Source organism: Oxyura jamaicensis, chromosome 7 (genome assembly GCF_011077185.1).
Source record: "Oxyura jamaicensis isolate SHBP4307 breed ruddy duck chromosome 7, BPBGC_Ojam_1.0, whole genome shotgun sequence".
Lineage (NCBI taxonomy): Eukaryota > Metazoa > Chordata > Aves > Anseriformes > Anatidae > Oxyura > Oxyura jamaicensis.
The window spans coordinates 38,090,765-38,110,364 of NC_048899.1; the positions used below are offsets into that span (position 1 = coordinate 38,090,765).

At 56.5% G+C, this 19,600-nt stretch overlaps 1 protein-coding gene across 8 annotated transcripts in view; it reads left to right on the forward strand.

Annotated features, from left to right (window-relative positions):
- Nucleotides 1-19,600, forward strand: part of FMNL2 (formin like 2) — a 116,379-nt gene that overhangs the window by 41,922 nt on the left and 54,857 nt on the right. For all 8 annotated transcript variants that reach the window (XM_035331810.1, XM_035331807.1, XM_035331808.1 and 5 more), the window contains exon 2: nucleotides 13,925-14,008. In XM_035331810.1, coding sequence (XP_035187701.1) covers nucleotides 13,925-14,008 — 84 coding nt within the window. The remainder of the gene's footprint in view (nucleotides 1-13,924; nucleotides 14,009-19,600) is intronic.

A 19,600-nucleotide genomic window follows, 5' to 3' on the forward strand; every position in this document is an offset into this window, starting at 1 on the left:
AGCGGAGCAAAGGCTCTCCCATCACCTCTGGTTCTTCAGACCAAGCCCATCTCCTCCACTTTGACCCCACCTTAGTTTGGAGACGGCTGCAGAGACGTCCGAGGAGCCACACCGTCCTGCTGCCACAGGAGCATGGGGCACACCGTCCTGCTGCCACAGGAGCATGGGGCACTCGGCATTTTGGGGTGAAACAAGGGAGTTTGCGGTCTGACCGCACCCAGCAGCTCAGCCCCTGGCAGCCCGAGCACAGCACTGGCCGTGGTTGAGCCGAGGTGGCCCAGGCTCATGCGAGCTGATGGGCACCCGAGCTTAGCGTGGCTAAGAAGTGCCGTCTCTAACGTGGGACTTCCATGTCCTTGCATCCGCAAGGGCAGCACCTCGAACTGCTCCTCACTGCTGCCATCCTTGGAAACGCAGGAGGAGGGAAGTTTGCTCATCCCGTGCCTCTTTGGAGGTTCAAGGACTGGCCCCGTGCCTTGCAGCACAAACCCAGCCCCGAGCTCAGCCGAGCAGCTCAAGCCAGCCAAACGGAGAGCCGCTGGCTGCGCCCGCTGTGCTGGGATACAGACATCACAGTGACAGTGCAGGGCTCCGTCCCCGGCCTCGTCAGCGGGGCAGAAAAGGCAGACTAATTAGCTGGAGCTGTGCTCAGCGTGGATGCCCAGCACCGTGTGGAGGACGGGAGCCAGCCTGGGCGGCAGGATTGTGCTCCTCGTGCTCCTCCTCGTGTGCCGTGAGCGCTCCCCACGCCGGCACAGGGCTCCAGCGATGCTCGCACCCATTTGCATGCGGCGCTGGCTCCTGTTAATGCTTCCTGGTGAGTTGCTGCTTTAAGGAGGAGAAAAGCCTTTAAAATAGATGTAACCAGATCCCCCGAATCCCTGCGATAAATACCACATGTGCTTACATTCAGAATTTGGTTTTCCTGTTCAGAGGCTGGTACCTCCTCGGCTCCGCGTGGCTCTGCAGCAGGGTTACCTGCGGGTGCCCGTGCTGCGGTGGGGAGGTGGCGATGCGGGCTCGGGATTAATGCTGCTCGTCCCCGTGGTACCGCGCCGCCCCAGAGCCTCTGCTAGCACGCACGCTCATTTTCATGCAGTGCCACGCTGGGCTCCTGCGCCAGCCCGCGAGCTGTTTAACCTCATTGGCATGCCGGGGGCTGCCCGGGCTCCTGGCGTGGGAAGCGGTGGAAAGTCGGAGCTGGATTGAACAGCGAGGTCTTCACGCTGGCAATCCCAAAGAGCTCTGGCTGCCGTGTGTGCCCGAGTGACTTGGGTGTTAAAAAAGGGAATTTCACTCGTGCTCGGTGGTGCTCCTGCATGTCCGTGCCACTCGGGGGGTGTAGGAGGCTGTACGGATAATAAATCAGTGTGCCTCCAGGTGGATGCAGCGTGCTCTCAGAAAGGATCCTCCCTACAAACGCCTGTTTTCGGGTCTGGGGTTCTGTTGGTGGTGCTGAGCTCAGGTGTGCTCTGTCCCGATGGTTACGGCAGGCGGCCGGCTCGTTCCCCCCGGGATGTGCAGGTCGAGGTGTGTGGTTCCTGAGTCAGGGGGTTGTGAAACACTCGAGTCCAGCTTCCAGCTCCGCAGCCGAGCCAGCTCTCTGACGCTGCCTAATTAAGAGGCTGCTGATGGTCAGCGACCAAGGATGGCGGCCCTGGCCCAAAGAGACGGAGGAAGAACAGCTCTGGGAGCACGCCTCCGTTCTCCTGGGGAGGGCTTGGGTTGGAGCAAGCAGTGGGACCTGGGTGTCACCTGCTGTGCCCACACGGCCACCAGACCCTGGTTTCACCCTGCCTGGGGCTCCTCCTGCTCACCCCTGCGGCTCCTCGCTGCGCTGGGCTCAGCTCCCCGGCGCTCGGAGCCCTGTGCGAGTGCCGTGCTCCTTAATGGGGGTTAATGACAAGAGCATTACCCGTTAATTTGGGGCTCTTAAAGAGCGGCAGAGCCTTCTGGAAAGGCATTAGGTAGCTTAGCCTCCTTCCCCTTCTTTTGTTGATATTTACGGTGTCAAGGTCGTAACAAGGGAACTGCAGGAGGGGCACGGGAGGGCCGTGCGCTCCGAGCTTCCCTTTGGGGGAAGGAGCGGGGAGGCGCCTGGGACAGCGTTTCCCAGGAAAGCCGCTCTCATTGTCCCGGTGCATCCTGTCGGGACGGTTGTGCGACAGCCCCGCTGCCCCGTTAGCCGATTTCATTTCTCACCACGGCAGCTCGCCGGAGCCGGGAGCCTGCAGGAGCAGGGCTGCAGCACGTGCTGGGACCTCGTGGGGACGGAGCTTTTCCAGATGCTGGCGCGGCTTCCACGTGCTGCGAGGAGCCCAGGCAAAGCTCACCTGCAGCTCCACCCTAGCTGGGGAGCAGGCTCGGGTGAAATAGGTGTATGGGGTTTTGTTCATTCCCCTGTGCATCGGTGGGAGACGCGGTGCCCTCCTGCGCCACGCTGCGAGCGGTGCCACCGCTGGCAGCCTGCTCCCCGCCGAATGGAGAGCGCCAGGATTTAGCTCAGGGAAAGAGATTTACGGCCAGGCAGCAGGCAGCTTTCACGGCATAAGCTAGGCAGGAATAAGAAGTGTATATATTCATCAAATGTAAACATGACCTCGGTTTTGTTAACACCTGCGGATTTTCTCCCCCTCTGTGGCAGCGAGGGGGGGACTTTGGGAGGCTTCGGCAGCGTCATCGTCTAAACGGAGCTGTCTGGCATCTCACTCAGCACCGTGGGGGCCCTGCTTGCCCTGCAGTGCCTGCTCCAAACGTGCCTGGTGAGTCCCGCTTGGTGCCGGCTGGTGCCCTGGGTGCTGCAGGTGCCTCGGGATCATCCGCGAGGCTCCGCATGAAGCGGCTGAATCCTGCCCCGAGCAGCTCTGAGCTCCAGCAGGAGATGCAGCGTTGCAGGGCAGTGCCCTGTCATGTGGCTGGTTCGAGTTTATCAGCACCCATCAAAGCGTTTTTTGATGAAATAGGAGTTTCTTCTGCTTACACTCTTCACGTACTGCACTGCTGAAGTCACGAGGCTGATGTCTGGGGGGTTAGCAGGTGAACTGTCTCCAAGATGCCAAGATTAAATTAGAAACGTGTTTGTGGGTAAACAAAGGCCATTGCAGTACGTGTTGCCGTCAGGTGAGAAGAGCAGCGGGGGTCGGGAATAAAGGCGACCCAGGAGGTTTGGCTGGGGCTGGAGAGAAGCCCTCGGCTGGCGGGTTGCAGCGAGCCCCCGCGGTGTGAGTCGTCTCCTCGTGACCCGCACGTCGTGCTGACGGGGAGCCAGCCGGTAAGGAACGAAGCTGAGAATGGAAAAACAAAAAGAAAATACATTCGTTGCACCAGGTGTAAGAGCAATGAGGGACGACGCCCGGGCTTCGTCTGTAGGTGTCTGTGCGTGTGTGCCACCAACGGGACGGCTCCAAAAGTCCGCGAATCATCTCACAGAGGTTAAAGCCAGCATCCAGAATGGCCCCCCCGTTTTGCAGCATTTGAGCAAGTACCTCCCGCGTGCAAGCCTCTGCCTTGGGTACCACCTTTGGGTTCCTGTCTGAGCGTGACGTGAGGCCAGGCGCACCGCGGATGACTCAGTGACTGTGTAGAAGTTTATTGGAAGCGGATGAGAAGCAGCGCAGCTTTCTAGGCTGGGGAAAGATGAAATCCATGAAGCATGAGTGACTCCGGTGCGCGCTGGAAACTTCAGCGTGCTGAGCATAAGCAGAAGCCCAGAAAATGTGGTTAGGGCTTTATTTGGAAAAACTTAACCCAGCAGAAACTTTAATGGGAAAGCGCGAACATTTATTGGTCTAGCACCGAACTTGAGGACCCGCGTTGGGAAGGCTGCAGTAAAAGCGTTTAAAGAATAACCAGAGCCGTGCAGCCGCTCGGTTGCGGTGTGTTTCCCGAGGGGAGGTTTCGGCAGGGCTTTGTCCCGTGTCCCAGGGCTCAGGAGAGATCTCCTCGGAGCAGACCTGGGGGCAGCACTCGGGGCCGGCTCTGCCTGCACCAACCCCTCGTTTCCATTCCATGCCGAGTTGTCTGGCAGTGTGCGCGCTACATAAAGCTAACCTGCTGCTCCGTTTGACATCTGCAGGGCCGTGCAGTCTCCTTCTCGTGGTGGAGGACGAGCTGGGAGGCCGAGGAGAAGGGGAGCAGGAGCTTCCCAGCGAGGGTTACCCGGCTGCAGGCGTGGATAAAACCAGCCGCGTTCCGCCTTCTCTCCTGAAGGCGAGACCCCATCGGCTGGTAGGGAGCCGAGGTGCCCCTGCAATCCCCTTACTCAGGCAGCTTCATCAAAGCCCCCGGTAAAACGGCTGTGAACTTTCCGTCACTGAGGAGGGCGTCCCGGGGGCTTTGCCACGCGGGCCCCAGGACTTGCAGCACAGTGCAGCCTTGTTCGGGGACCGGCTGCGGCAGCGCGACCTCTGCCAGACGTCTCCTAGTAAGATGTCTCTTACGGCTTCTCGGTGCTGTGCTTTACCTGCCTGTTACTGAATGACTTGGCAGGAGCCCTCTCATGGGGGGCACATGTGCCATCGGCCGCTCCTCGGCACCGAGTCCGTCCTGGTCGTGTTCCCTCGTGGTGCTCTCGGCCTTCCCGGCCATGCTGCGGCTCTGCCCTGTCCTTGACCAAAGGATTTGCTCAGCTGATCCCTCAGCTCCTGGTGTCTCTCTTTAAGCAGTTGCCAAATACTTGGGGCACCTCGGCACTGAAAAAAATGCCATGGGATATGTGAAAAGGTGACTGGTGAAACGTCCAGCAGCAGGGCTGGTGCTTTGAAGGCACGATTATTCGTATGATGGTGGGGGTGTGCTTGTGCGCCATACATGTGTACTAACTCTTGTATTGTCAGCCCAGGCAGACGTGAAAGAAGGTAGGAAGAGCCTTGGGGGTCGGTTATAAAGGACAGTGGTCCTGCTGTGGGAAACATTTCTCCTTATGGCTACAAGTCACACATCTGGGGTTTACTTTGGCTTGCCGTGCACCTCTTCTGCTGGGTCCGGCCGGTGCCTGCAGTAGTTAGACCTGTAAATATTTCCAACACAAACCCGGGGTTATAGCTCGCCTGTAAAAACTCCCTCGGGTTGGAAGCCTGGCATGTGGGAGCCTTTCCTCGTGTTTACATTTCGGTGTATAACAAACTTCCCGATAAATCGCTCTCACTGCTCATCAGGTACATGAGTGCGGAAAAGAGGGAGGTAAATAGTTTGCAGGTCTTCACAAGCTTATCGCTTGCTTACGACTTCTTTTTGTTTCCTTAGCCTGAAGGCATCCAGTGTACCTCCAGGAGAGCCTCGGCCTCTTGAGCTTTGGCTCACTGACGCGGAGATCTTTTGTAAAATCAGCCTTATTAAAACTGTAACGGATGTATTCCGTGGTCCGGGACGCGGAGGGGTTTACTGATGACCACCCGGAGCTGGCGTGGCCGTGGCTCGGGGCATTGCCTGCCCCCGGCTCAGAAGTGCTCCAGGGACGGAGGCAGCACCGCCTGCCTGGTGCCGCCACAGCGGCAGGGAAGCAGTTGGCTTTCCTCCCCGTTACCCCTGCCTGCAGGTATTTCTCCTGGTTTATTCAGGCCCTTGATATTATTCAGATGAATAATTTCGTTTCTAGACCAACGCCAGTCAGAGAAGCTGCCAGCCTGCAGGGTTTCCTCTGCGTCCTAAGACTAAAACGAGGTGGCCGTGGGGTTTTTAGGGCCTTTTACTTTTTATTCGCTGTCTGTTGTGAAGGTGTATGAACTTCCCCCCTCTGGGCAGCCCGGCCCGCAGCTGCCCTTGAGGTAGCAGTGTCTGGTCTCAGGTTTGAGGTGGAATTTCCCCTGTTTCGGTTTGTGCCCACCGTAAGTCTCACCACCTTTTGTTCTGGTGTCTGGGGGCTTTTATGGGTGTGTTTGTGTGGTGGTCACGGTTTGTCCTGCTTTTTCTGGGCACGTTACAGTAGATCAGTTCAACAGCCGTATGCATTACCTTCAAAAACTCAACAGAATGTGTTCATACGCGTCCGTCTGCGTGTGTAGGGGAAGAGGTGCAATCATACAGAAGAAAACCATTCAAGTTCCCGGTGGATTCAGGCGTTTTCGTTTGCTGGTTCGGGGCATTTCTGTGCTGCCATCCGTCTGGCTGTGCGGTTACACGTTTCTACGCGATACGCATTCTTCAGACGGTAGGTTGCGAAAGGGAGTGCTTTCTTTGTGGTGTTTTGTGGACACCAGCGTGAAAAATGAAGCTGATGCGATGCTTCATAGGCACCCTTTCAGCAGCCCGTGACCTCCTCTCGCAGTTCAGTACAGCGATGATAGGCGGGAGTGAGAAGAGAGCGTCTGATAACATCGACCCCCCAGTTTCCCCACGCCACCCACGCACTTGGGGTGCGAGAAGGCCCTTTCCTATCACAGGAGTGCTTGTAGCACAGTGGGGATCTTCAGCTGCTTTCAGAACTCCAGCTAGAGGAAATGTCTCTAACCGCTTTTTTCACTGCTTTGCTGAGAGCTCGCAGCTTTTCCCCGGCGAGGCTGACCTCGCAGGTTGTCTGCGAAGAGGGCGGGAGCCTTGGCGGCTGGGAGAGTTAGCAGCGAGGAGGTCGGAGGCGATGTTGGAGGTGTCCCCAGGGGGCACGGACAGGATGCCTCCGATCCTCCTGCCGGGATTCAGCTGCAGGTACGTCGGGGCTGAGTCCCCCGCGAGGCCAGCGCTGTGCGACACAGCACCGGGGTGTTCTGGGGAGGAGACGTACACCTTTGGAAGGAGCGTGGCCTCTGGACTGGCCGTTCTTCACGGCTGCTTTTATGCTGCGATGGTGCGCTCATCCTGTGGGCACGGATGGGTTTTGGCAGCCACTGCTAGGTGCTGCTGTCCTCCGTTTGGGTTCTTCCTTTGGGACAGCGTCCGGTAAGCAGCCGTTCAGTTCCGCTGCCCCCCCGTGACATCTGCTCTCGATCCGTAGGGTTTCTGCTGAACAGCATCATGGGGGGACGATGTTCTCAGATGTGGCACTAGAACGTCTTTAATTCTGGGCTGTGTGTGCTGCCTCATCAGCAGCGAGAGCACTCGGGTGAGTGAGGAAGGCGGAGGGGTGTGCCGGGACCTGGGTCAGCTGCGAGCTGGGCCCCGGAGCTTCTGCAGCACGGAGCTGTTTCCCAGCGGCGAATTAATGAGGTTTCAGCTTTTCCAAAATCTGTGAAGTATTGGGCTGGGTCGGAGCTTCTGAATGGCACAAACGGCCCTGTGGTGGGAGCGGCCGTCATTTGCCACCAAATCGTTTGAGATGCTGCTGGGATGAGATGGCAGCAGCGGATGCCGGAGGCACCGTGACTGCCCAGCCAGCCCCGGCCTGCCGTGCGCTTCTGCTGCCGGCTCTGCGCCTTGCTGGCAGCGCCAGGACCCAGCTGGGCTCCCGGGAACGCGTGTGGCTGCTGCCGGGCAGGTGCACCAGGGGCTTCTTAGAGGAGGGTGTAAATGAGGATTGAAGCTTTATGGGAAAAAAACAGCAACACATATTCAGCGGTTTGTGGCTGGACACTGGGTCTGGAACGCTCCTGAGCCTGGTTGTGGATGTCAGCGGCTCGCCCAGCACTGAGGGGCCCGATTCTGCCCGTCGGTGCTCTCCCTGCAGAGGTACAGGGCATGGTTAGCGGCAGAAAGGGCTCGTCAGCGAGAGCATCCGTATTTTTAGATCAAAGAACTGTTAAATAAGAAAAGAAAGGGGAGAAGGAGGATTAGAACAAGAAGTACATTTAATTTTAGCATGGATTCCTCATAAAGTCAGCACACCCAGAACTGCTTCACTTGCTTCTGGCTTTCCTAAACAAACACACCGGAGCGGGGCTGAAAGGCGAAGCCGTGCAGGAAGTTACCAAAAGCTAAATTTTCACATTGTACAAGAACATTGGTTCCTTTCCGCTCCTGGTTTCTGGAGAGACCCGGGCTCCTGGCAGTGCCAAGAAGTGAGCCTGGATCCGCCGAGGAGCCCGAGTTTTCTTCCCAGGCTCTCCCCAGCCAGGAAAGGCGCCTGCCTTATTTCAGTTTTACGAAGTTGGGAGGTACGGATTTGACTTACCAATTTTGGATTTCCTTTGTAAGAGCTCACCAGACGTTAATAAAAGCTTAAAATAATTCCGGCTGTGCCTTAAAACCGTCCTGCCCATAATGCAGAAAAAAAATGAGGATTGCAGCTCATCGTTGTGGAGACAGCGGAGATAAAACCAGGAGAGCCGGAGGTGAAACGCGGCGGGACGTGGCTGGCTGCGGGCTGCCAGGGGCTGAGGAGTTTAGCTGAGGAGCTGGGGAATGACCTCAGGTTAGGGAATTCCAGGTGAGGTTAGGGGGTCCTTGAAGTCTGCAGTGGCTGGGGTAATGAGCCCAAGTTTGATGTCGGTATGTAAATCTGAATCTGATTCACAAAGGCCGGGAATATTGCTTTCTGTGTATTAAAGCCCTGAGCTGTTTCACCAATGGTACCACGGAGCCCAAAACCACGAGGGTTTGCTTTTCTCTCTCGCGAGTGCTTGTGTAAGTCAGAAAGAATCCCAATCGGAGGGACGGCAGAAGGAGAAAGTGCGCGGGGAATTAGGTCTCAGGAATATCAGCTGCTCTGCCGCGTCTCAGCGAGGGATTGGCATTGACCTGCACCCTGCCCTGCCACCACGGGCACTGTGGCTGCACGGCAGATTTCCTCGGCTCGAGGATACATTCATTGAATGGAAATTTGCCACTGCACCCCAAATTTGAAGGCTGGCCCCAAACAACGTTTCGGAGCACAAGGTACGGTGATGCTGAGTTCACAGGCTGGGAGCCAGCCCCGTGCATCCCCGCAGGGCTGCGGCCAGGCTGAGCCCTGCAGGATGCGGCCGTGCCCCCAGGGCTCCTGGGCACCCCGGGAAGCTCCAGGGAATAGCAAATGCTTTTTGTTTTTTCCTCTTGGAGGCTGGTGAAAACGTGTGTTAGGGGTAGCTGTGCCCTAACTGGCTTCCTAAAGCACGCGGGGCCTTCCGTGTGAGCGGATGGATTAGGAGGACCCTGCCGGGTTCGAGGCTAGCACATTAGTGTCAGGATTCATAAACAAAAGGGATTTGGACTTAAAAATGATAAGATTAATAAGAAAGAGCAGCAGCTTAATGCCGCTAATTAGCAATGCTTATGCCTTTGAGTCACTCAAAGTGCTGCTGCATTTGTTTTCCGAAGCAGTGAGCCTTTTCATTCTCTCTAAAACAAGGAGTAAGTCACAAAAAGCAGACTTCGCTCCTCGCCCCAGCAGCCTGGAGCCTGCGGCCCAGGTGCCGCTGGGACCTGCAGTGCCACCCAGACCCGCGGCCACATGCCAGCCCTCCCAGTGGCAGAAATCCCCGGAGCCACGGGGTGTTGTGACATTTCTGTGACAGGAGCTGGTTCGGCACCTCGTTTCCAGGTATTTCTGTTCCCAAATTACCGCGTCCCCAGGGTGCTTCGGCCCTCGGTGGCACCTGGCCTGCTGCTGCGGTGTGCTCTGTGCATAACCCTCGCCGTGTGCCCCTGCGCGTCCTGCCTGTGCTTCTGAGGGTGCTCTCCTTGTGAGGGCTTCCCTCTTTCCTTCTGATGCACTTGGTGGTCCTGCGAGATGCAAGCGAACCAGCCAGCCTTCTGCTGTCCGCCCGGGAGATGCACCCGGCAGTGAACCGTGTGTTTTGTGCCTTGGGCAGGGCTCCAGTGCCCAAAGCCCCAAGCTGCGCCGTTCTCCCCGTAAATTCAGGTGCGCTGGCCCCTCAGAACCCAGTTTGGGCTTTGATGCCCTTTTCTGCTTCTCTTGGGGGAGGAAAACAGGCGGGCGAGTTCGGCTCTGGGTGACAAAGCTGTTTGAGGGGTGGCCTTACGATGGGAGGTTCTGTTCCCTGCCTTTTGGGGTGTGCTCGGTCTTCGGGGAAAGCCTCGGGGTTGGGTGGCGGTGGTGGCCGTGCTGGACCTGCGCTGCATCCCTTAACTCTCGCTGTCACGCCGATTTGGATAAAATCATCAGGAAATGGCCAAAGGAAGGCAGCCGTGTGCGAAGCGTGTTTGGGTGGAACGAGGCCGGCTCTGGACAAGTCTGGGTACGCAGCGCGTTGCCGAGGCGTCTGGCACGGGCTTCGGAGACGCTGCTGGGGGTGCCAAGTTGGACAGAGCCGAGTTTTGTTTAATAGGTTAAAAATATGTATTTCCTTGATGCGCTGCTGGTTTTATTTTTAACTCTTAAGCAATTTAATATTTTGTAGGCCTGCTAGTATTTTCCCCAGTTTTCCATCTGCTACTGTGATTAATTCCAGTTCTAGCTTTATAATGCCAGTCTGGAGCAAACGAAATGGAAACCTTACCTATATTACTTGGCACGCGGCAGTAGACATGAATAACTTTGGAATTTGCGGGGAAAAAGAGAAGTTATGTGCGTGGGGAGCCAAAGCAGGGTTGGAAACCGGCCCTCGCAGACAGCAGCGCGGCGTTGGGGTCTGGCTGAGTTACTTGGGGGGAGGTAGTGAAGGTGCTGCTGGAGGAGCGGGGCGGCTCGTCGTGGGCAGCAAAGCCAGGCGTGGAGCACGTCTCCTGTGCCGCGGGTGCCGGTATTGCACCGGCTGGGGATGCGGGCAGGAGAGGGGGAAGCCGGGGCCTTCCCCTCTGGGCACAGCAGGGACTTTGGGTGTATCAGCAGTGGTCGCGCTGTCAGCAGCCTTCAAAGCATGAGCTGTAACGAGGGTGAAGACGGGAAGAGGAATTGCAGGCCCTAGACCTGTGGTTAGCTGCAGTGCCGGGAGGTGTGAAGCCCACTGTCGCTGGAGGCCACACACCCCGGCTCAGCACTTCGTTTTGCAGCAGGGAGCAGTTGTTAGTGGTAAGAGCAGCTGAAGGGCAAGGAAACGAGGGGTGCTTGGTGTGTGCCGCTGGCGGAGGCTGTGCCGGGGCTGCGGGAGGGCAGGGACAAGGACGGGGCTCAGGAGCTGGGGGAGCAGCTCGGCGGGTGCCAGGGCGCGGAGGGGAGGACGTGTGCGGTGCCCAAGTGTGCCTGCGTGACGAACGGAGGGCCTGGGGCTGCGGGTGACAATTCCCAGTAAACGAGTGCCATTTGATCCAGCCCACATAGAAGTTAATGCCAAGCTGGCTCCGGCAGCGTGAGGAGCCCCAGCCCAGCGCGTTCCCTCCTTACCACGTCCAGCAGCAGGAGCAGCTTCCCTCCCAGTCACCTCCCGAAAAGAGGGCGGAGAGCTTGAGGAGCTGCTGGAGGCGACCTGCAGGCATCTGCCATGGCCCAGGGTCCCGTCCCTGTCCTGGGGGCCCGGCACACAAGCAGACTGCAAAACTGCTTGAAACCTCCTAATGAGAAGTGAGTGGGCACGGGTCGTGCACCGCGTACGGGCAGGGACTGAGGCCGGCTGTACGCACGGTATTCGGAAGAACTCTGCCAGGGCCGTCTGAAGCGCTGAAACACATGAGGTGATTGTGTGCAGCACAAAGATGCGGAGTGAAGGAGTTCACATTTCAGGGTGAGATCAGATTTAGCTCATTTCGAAATGAGATCACACCGACCTGCTGCCTAGGTCTTGTTTTCCCTGTTCCAGGCTCGCGCTGAGCTCTTGCCGCGGCTGGGTTCTGCAGAGGTTTCCAGGCAGGTTTCCTGTCCGAGCGCCAGCTTGGTTCGGTAAGCTGTCAGGTACATCAGATCGCAGTTTGGCAAGGCGTGTATTGCAGGTAAGCAGCGGAGCTTTTCCAGCAGCTGAGCTGTAGTGGAGCTCTGAGATATGTTTGCATCCTCAGAGGGAAGGAATGGCACTTGAAAAAGCCCCAGGAAAAATACCAAGAAGTGCATTAAAACGATAAGTAGAGCTGATAAGGTGTATGCTGAGAGACTGGGAGAGGAATCAAGGGCAGATAGCATCGCGGCCTATAAATACTGTCAACATGACAGCAAGGATGAGCAAAAAGAAGAGTATTTGTTATCTGATAGAAAATAAGCTTTGGGAAGAGCAGGCATTGCAGCTGCAGGTGACGCTCATCCGCTGGGGTGGAGGTAGATAAGGTCCTGTGGGAGAGCAGCAAGCGCATCTGCAAGATGCAGGAGGCCAGATGAGCTGGAGACCTGTTTTCCTTGCCTTCCCCAGGGATCCTGCAGAGACCGGGAGGTCGGAGTGCACCAAAAGGGCCTCGGGTGTCAGAGCATTCCCGGCAGGAAGAGACTTTTGCAGCCACACCAAGGATTTCAAAAGAAATCTGCGCTGGGGGTGACTGTGCTCCCTCCCTGTGCCGGGATGCGGTGTGGGGGTGTCGGTGTCAGATCAGCAGCCACTGCCAGGTCAGCTCTCGGCTTCCTCGTCCCGGCTTTACCCCGGTTTGTGCAACGCCTGCTGGTGCTGTCAGTGCTGCGCAGCCTCGCGCGGCGCGGTGAGTGCCCTCATGGCAGCGTGCAGGGGCTGGGACGTGGTGCCAGCGCGCGCGTCCCCGTACCCGCCTGTCCTGTCGTGGTTCAGCTCGACCAGCCCAGCGCATTCCTGATAAAGTGCTTCAAAAATACCGATCCCTACTGCATGACCACTCAACATCCACCTCCAAATTCCTCGGTTACCGCTCCGTCACCTGCCCAGGACTTCCCGTGTGCCACTTGTGTCCAGGGGTGGCTGTGGTGGTCACAGTGTGACCCTGGATCCTGGCCATTGCTGGGGCTTATTTCAGTTTCGGTGTCTCAGTGTGCCCCTTAGGGTGCGTCCACCAGTGTGCCCGCAGGCTGGGCTGATGCTCGCAGGCTCCTGGGGGTGCTGACAGCAGCTTGGGCTGTCCGTGCCCCTCCTCTTCCATTACCTGCGATGGTCAAATGGACAATGCCCGGCCCCAGGCTGGCTCCGTGAGCCCAACAGTCACAGAGGGGCTCGGGGGTGTTCCAAGGACCCCCAGGACAGGCTGGGTTTGACAAAGCTGTAAACCTGTAAGCACAGGCTGTGAAGGTGCGTCCTGCTACTGCAGTGTCTTGGTGCCTAGACGGCTTTATGGAGTACTGCTTCACTGGGGGGGTAGGTAGGTATGCCTGGCGCGCAGGGAGCCGGGCTCTGCAACCTGGGGGTGAATTCGGGTGACTCCGTGGCCAGACAAGTGTGCCGAGGAGAATGTGAGCTGCAGACGGAGAGGTGCTTTAGGCCCTTCGTTCAGGCACTTCGCCTTCCTGCGCTGCGCTCGGCTGATAGGGAGGCTCTCCAGACGCCGTGTTTGTGGAGCTCTCCTCAAGCAGCGCGGCCGTGCCCTGCCTTTGGGACCCAGCCCTCGGGAAGGCTGCCCGGGGACGGAGCACCCGCTCCGTGCTGTCCTGCCCCGGACCCCTCCCCGTGCTGGGTATCTCACCTGGCACCAGAGGGGACAGCAGGCGATGGGCATCGTCTGATAGGCGTCAGCCAAGGTGTCGCTCAGGCATGCAGCTCGTTATTTCTGTGCTTGCGAGTCGCACACGTCACGGTGGGCAGCAGCGCTCCTGGCCCCGGCGTCTCTCCTACCCAGCTACGGTTGCGTGCGGTGACATTTTAAAGCCCGAGTGGCGTCCTGCTGTTGAAATAAAATGAAATGGCATTTCAGGGCTTTTTCTGGAGAAAAGTGGCCTTCTGCAGCGCTTAGCATGCCGCAGGGTCGGGCGCTTCCCTTATTGACGTGCTCAGGCAGTGTAAGAGAGGGGGCAGAGGGGCCGTGGTGGGCGGCAGCGCTCCGGTCACTGCCTCCTCCCGCTTCCCAGCGCGTCCCCACAGCAGGAGAGACGTTGCCGGGCCCTGCCGTGTGACTCACTGCTGCTTTTGGGGCCAAAGACGACGTTGAGAGGGAATGTTTCTGAATAACTCTGTCAACAGGAATTCACATAAAACAATTAGAGCAACCGCAGCCATGTTGTCTTGGTTTGCTCGTGTCTGACTCCTCCGGAGCCCGAGCCCGCAGTGGTCCCTCACGTTCGCTTTCTCTCTCCCTGCAGAACGCGATGAACTTGCCGCCCGACAAAGCCCGGCTGCTGCGGCAGTACGACAACGAGAAGAAGTGGGAACTCATCTGCGACCAGGTAAGGACGGCTGGCAGGGCTTCTAGCAGGCACCCCGTTAGGAGCGTGCGCTGGTGCTTGGGCAGCACGCTCCCAGGGCTTCAGAGGGGAGGTCGCAGAGGATTTGAGTGGTTTCATACCCTCATCTGCTTGGCCTCGTGCTCCAGTGTTGGTAACAGCTCACGGAAGCCTTGTGTGGTGCATGCTGCTTACTGTGCAAGGCAAAAGCTCGAGCAGACAACCCTCCGTCCCCTCCTGGTGAGTGTGTGGAGTTGGGTCTGTCGTGACCTGTGTAACGCCGACAAATGGTAATGATCCAGTGAGTGTCTGGCTTTCCACGTCACGAGCCATTGTCACAGCTGGCGGTAGCTGTCACCTTCAGCAACACCCGAGTGGTGATGCGGCCTGAGCTTCCCTTTGCCCTCCCGGCCTGCACAGCACCCTCGGATTAAGCAGCACCATGTGCTGAGGCATCCTTGGTGTCCGAGCTCTGCCGGGCAGTGCAGACCTGGCAGTGCTGTATTCACAGGTTGGCTCTGCCATGGCAAGTGAACAGAAACTGCATTATTTAGAGAAAGGGAGGCATGCGGAAGGTAGGGTGTGCAGCTGTGAGCCAACAGCAAAATCGGGTCCTGCCATAAACTTCAAAAGTAATGGCTAATGAAAATAATTGATCTGGGACTGATGAGTAGGACGTTTCCTTGAAAAGTAACCACAGAGGTACCAGGATGAGAGTTTGGCAGAAGGTACAGTCTTGCTGTGAGCTCAGGAACATCATAATAAATAGGTTTGTGAGACATTTCCTTTTCATCCATTACAGTGGCGGAGCCTCTGATGAAATCCAATTACCCTAAAGTAAAGCTGAGTAAAGAATTGCTCGCTTTTTTTCAAGAGTTTTCTCCGCAAAAAAAACTACAGCATTGAGCTATTTAAAATTTCACTTTAACGAGACGCTGAACAAATTGCTTAGCCTACTGTAAGTGATGTGTTTCTTCACGGCTGCTTGCTTAGAGCGTGCACATCCAGCGCGTGGACGTGCGGGCGCAGCGCCGTGCTCGGGGCTGAGCAGGGAGCTGGCAGCGGGCAGGCAGCAGCAGTGAGATCACAGCCCTGGTGTGCGCGCTCCCACCGCAGAGCGGACCCACCCTCCGCAGCGCAGCTGCTGCTGATTCACTCCCGAGCTCTACAGCGAGGCAGGAGGGACGGGCGGGTGGGAGCGCAGCGAAGGAAGTTTGCAGGGTGCAGGAACTGCATGTCTAACAGCTGCTTTCACAACACCCGCAGTCCTCCCGGGGGCAGAGGAGTCCGCTCCCCGTTGCTCTGAGAAGGGGACGCAGCACGTGGCAGGAGCCTCGCTGGGACTGGAAGGTCCCGAAGGGAAGGGGGGTGACGTGTGCCACGTGTGTGACGCGTGCCACGCTTCCCGGGGTCCCGCCGTGCAGGGGACGAGCTCGGGCAGCGAGGGGCTGCGTCTCCGTGATGTGCCGCAGCTGCCCCGACGTCCCTGGTGGGTGTTTACCAGCCGCTCGAAACCGGAGCGGCGTGGAGCAGGTGTCTGTAGAAGCCCTGATACAGCATATGGTGTGTGAAATATTGATGTCTGCCCGTGTCATCACGGAACGTAGCCGAAAACGCTTCCAGGATTTTGTGTGGAACGTCTAGGCTTTAATGTGGAAGCAAATTGCAACTATTTTCAGCTGGTATCAGCCATGAGACCTTTGTTTTGGTTCCTGAAGGACAGAGGATGTCAGTCGGTATAACAGCAGGCTTATCTCTTACCTTCCTGTGCTGGCGTTCAGCTTGTCGGAAAGGGAAAAGACCCCAAAGTTGCTCTTAAGTGGTATTTTCTCAGTGGTCTGCAAAGCAGGCCCTGGGCGTTCGGCTGTGAAACATTTTGAGACCACTAAAGGAGAGAATTCGGCCCAGAAAAGTAACTCTTGTTTTTAAAAAAGTGAGATTAAAAAATGTGGGGAGCTGCTGGTCATATGCTATTGACAATAATAAATATAATAAATTGAAATCTGCCTTGATTAGGCTTATGCCCTTTCTGGCGAGTCACTGGAAGGGCTGCAGGGCTGGCTGTGGGGCCTCATCCTGGGTGGTGTTTTCTGTTCCTTTGTCTATAAAACTCAGAAGTCATTTGTGCCTTGCTGTGGCTTTCCTGAAAGCTTGCTGCCCTGCCTCTCTGCGACCAAGGAATGAATTTAAGGAGGAGGAGAACGAAACCAGTATTCCTGTTGCCTCTCACACGTTTGCAATGACCCTGACAGTGTGTCACCGAGGTGGGGTAGGCGGTGAGGTGACCTCGGTCCCAGGGCGAGCTAAAAATCTAACTGCAGGATGGGCAGAAGCTCGGGGAGGGTGCATGGGGAGGTGGCAGAAGCTCTCCTGGTGCCTGTGGACTGGCAAGGAGCGTGACCTGGAGAGAAAACCCCGAGGAGCCTTGTTTGAGAGCTCCAGCCCTCGCTCTCCTACCTGCAGCATCCCTGGAGGGGCGAGCTGGGGGTCGTGAGAGAAGGACAATTAATTCCCTGCCGCTGAGTGCCGGTCTCCAGCGTGGAGGCCCCAGTGGCAGGTCCTGGGGGGAGAGGAGCAGTGCTGGGATGGATCCAAGCAGGGAAAGGATAACATGCCCGGAGACGATGAGCCACCCCTTTGGTTTGCTGCCTTCATGGAGAGTTACGTCTGGCGGTACTCGGGGCGTTTTTGTCCCACAGTGTGTGGTGAAGTATTAGAGGGGACACGGTTTGAGGGCGAGGTTGGGAGCGTCGTAGGAAGTTCTTCATTGCCCTCTAATGGCAAACCGTGGCAGGGGCAGAGACCGGGTCCTCTCCCTTGGACGAGCTGCATGGAGGTGTGTGGGGAATGGAGGGACCCGAGATGGAAGCGGCGTAATTGACACCCAAAATACCTTCCCAGGTGGTTTCCAGACCTCTCGCCCTTCTGTGGCGAGGCTCCAAAGGAGGCGGGAAGAGGCCTTTGGGCAGCATGGCGGCCTCCAGCAGCCCCCGGGCAGGTGGCCGGGGGAGAGACCAAGCACAGAAATGTGGTGTCTGGTGTTCACAGTGCCCTGGGGAAGGATAACGTCTGAAACCAGAGGGACCCTGAGACTTGTGCTCATCTACACCCAGATTAAACGAGCTTTGACTGTAGTCGTCAGATTTAATGAGAGAAAAAGGTGGAGGTGCCTTCGGGGCGGGCTGCAGGGGCTCTCCTGTGGGTACCCCTGGGTCTGGGGGGTTCTGGTGTGGCTGCTGGGTGGGACATGGGGACACTGCAGCCCTGGGGGTTCGGCACAGATACCTCAGGTGGCCCCGAACCTCCTCATGGAAATGGGATGAAGGGACGATGATCGAGAGGTGGCATCTCCAGCTGTCTGTCACCATGTGCTGCTGTTACCACCTTTGCACAGGAGCTCTGTTTTTTTTTTCACAACTGGGTGTTTTTTTTTTTTCACAACTGGGTGTTTTTCGCAGCTTGGCACGTGCCACAGTAGCCACTTACAGCTCTGAGAGCCTTTGCATGGAAAATACTTGTTTTGTATACCAGTGAATCCCTCCCCCTGCTTGTTTTTTTGTTTAAAGAACCACTGTGGGTAAGATGGGACACCCTGCCTGCCTACCTGCTGCATGAATGCTAAGAATGAAACGAGCTAGCGAGGGCGGCAATCGTAGCATACGTTACTAATGCAGAAAATGTCCTGAATGTTTTTGGGAGGAGATCGCTGGAAAAGCCACAGTTTCCTGGTTTCGGAATAAATACGTTTCCCAGATTGGGGTGAAGGGATGTATCGAGTTCTTCTTAGGATCGCATCGAAGGGGAAACGCAGAAATCCAGCAGTTCCTCTTCGCTGCTGAAATCAAGCCCTCCACCCCCCTTTTCTGTATCCATCAGGAAAAGAAAGTGCTAATGCTGGAGGCTGCTGCTGAAAGAAACACAGGAGCAGTGTTGTGCTCCCCCAGTTCAAGCCTTTCCCTGAATTCCCGTCATCTATTGCTCCAAAGGGACGCTCTGGGGCTAGCTCATCGCGGCGTCTGGCAGCACTCTTACTCCTCAGCTCTGCGGCTGCGGTTCCCCTGCACAGAGCACCGCTCCTCAGCAAGTTTCCAGGGAAGAAAGGGCCCTTTATTCTTGCAAAATTAATTTACATGCTAGGTGGCTGACAAAGGCAGGGTAGGGTTACTGTTGGGCCGTGCCTTTCTCGTTTCAGGGCTGTAGATAGAGTTGGTGCTCGTGAGTCACGTCGTGGAGATAAAATAGGCGTTTTGTCGGGATTTGTTAACTTTGTTGTGTCTGGTGGGCACAGCTCTGTGCGACCACGGGGGGAACCGGTAGTGTCCGAGGCCTGGTGTCACCGACTGGCTCATGCTGTGTGCTCAGTGAAATTCGGAGAGCTGAATATAGATTTTAAACTTTTTATGCGTGTGGTAAAAATCCCTTACCTCCTGGTTCAAGTAGCGTGAAACTGCTGGCCATTATAGTTTTATTTTGAAAGCAGATTTGGCCGATGAGTATTAAGGATTGCCAGAAGAGGAGAGGAGGAGAAGACAGCAAAAGCAACAGCTTTCAGCTCATTATTTATGATCCTTAAGGAAAGTGAATTAGGCATGGACAGCAGTGCCTTGGTGTTGGCTGGGATGTGTGTTTGCCTCTCCGATGAAGTAAATGCTCTCAAGAACGCCAGAAGGAAAGGACCCGTGCTTTCCTGCATGGGACCTGGTGAGTGAGTCCCAGGTTGCCATCAGCACCCAGCAGCGAGCTCCTGCAGCAGGAGACATCTCAGCCCTAAGCAAGGTGGTCAGAGCTGGATGAACCCTGACAGCAGTCAGTGCCGGCACAGGGCAACACTGAAGGCCGCTCCCTCGTGACCTTCCAAAGCAGGAAAAACACTTCAAGGGCCAAATCTGCCCTTACAAAAATTTTTACTGCCAGAATGTTCCCAGGACTAGCAGATGTTTGCCACACGAGGTTCTTACTCACGAGTTAGAGAAGAGCATTGCTGCTCATGGATAACTTCTTCATAGTCCCTCAACCCAAATAATTCTGCTCTACAATAATGAATAGCATTTTTTTAATGAGCGTGCTTCAGAGATTATTGCATAAATACATAGTTATGGCTGGGTTTTAAGAAAACAAACAAAAATATGTCTGCGATGCAGATATTACTGGTAAGTTTGCTCACTGGGCCTCTTCGAGCACCTCATTCTGAAGACTGCACCTGCTAAAACCGGCAGTTAGTGAAGACTTGTGTCAGTGAACAGGTGATGTCTGATTAACAAATATGAGAAATAAATCTGAAAGATTAACATAGCTTCTCTAGAGGATTAGCTAGATTACCACATCAGTGCTAGGGAACTCCCCAGCCACCGTGGGCCCTGTGAAGCCGGAGACCCGCTGCAGCCCAGAGGAGCTGGCCTTGTGGCCATGGCCACTGCTCCCTGCGCTCCTGTGTCATCGCTGCTCTTCGCTGACAGCCCCACTGCTTCACTCCTTCCCTGGCAGGTGCGAACGGTGGCCTTTGGACATCGTTGGTATCTCCGGAGCTAGTACAGAACTGCCATGGGGAAAAGAGAAGCGGCGGTGGCAGAGGTTCCAATACCTCTGGTAGCTCTT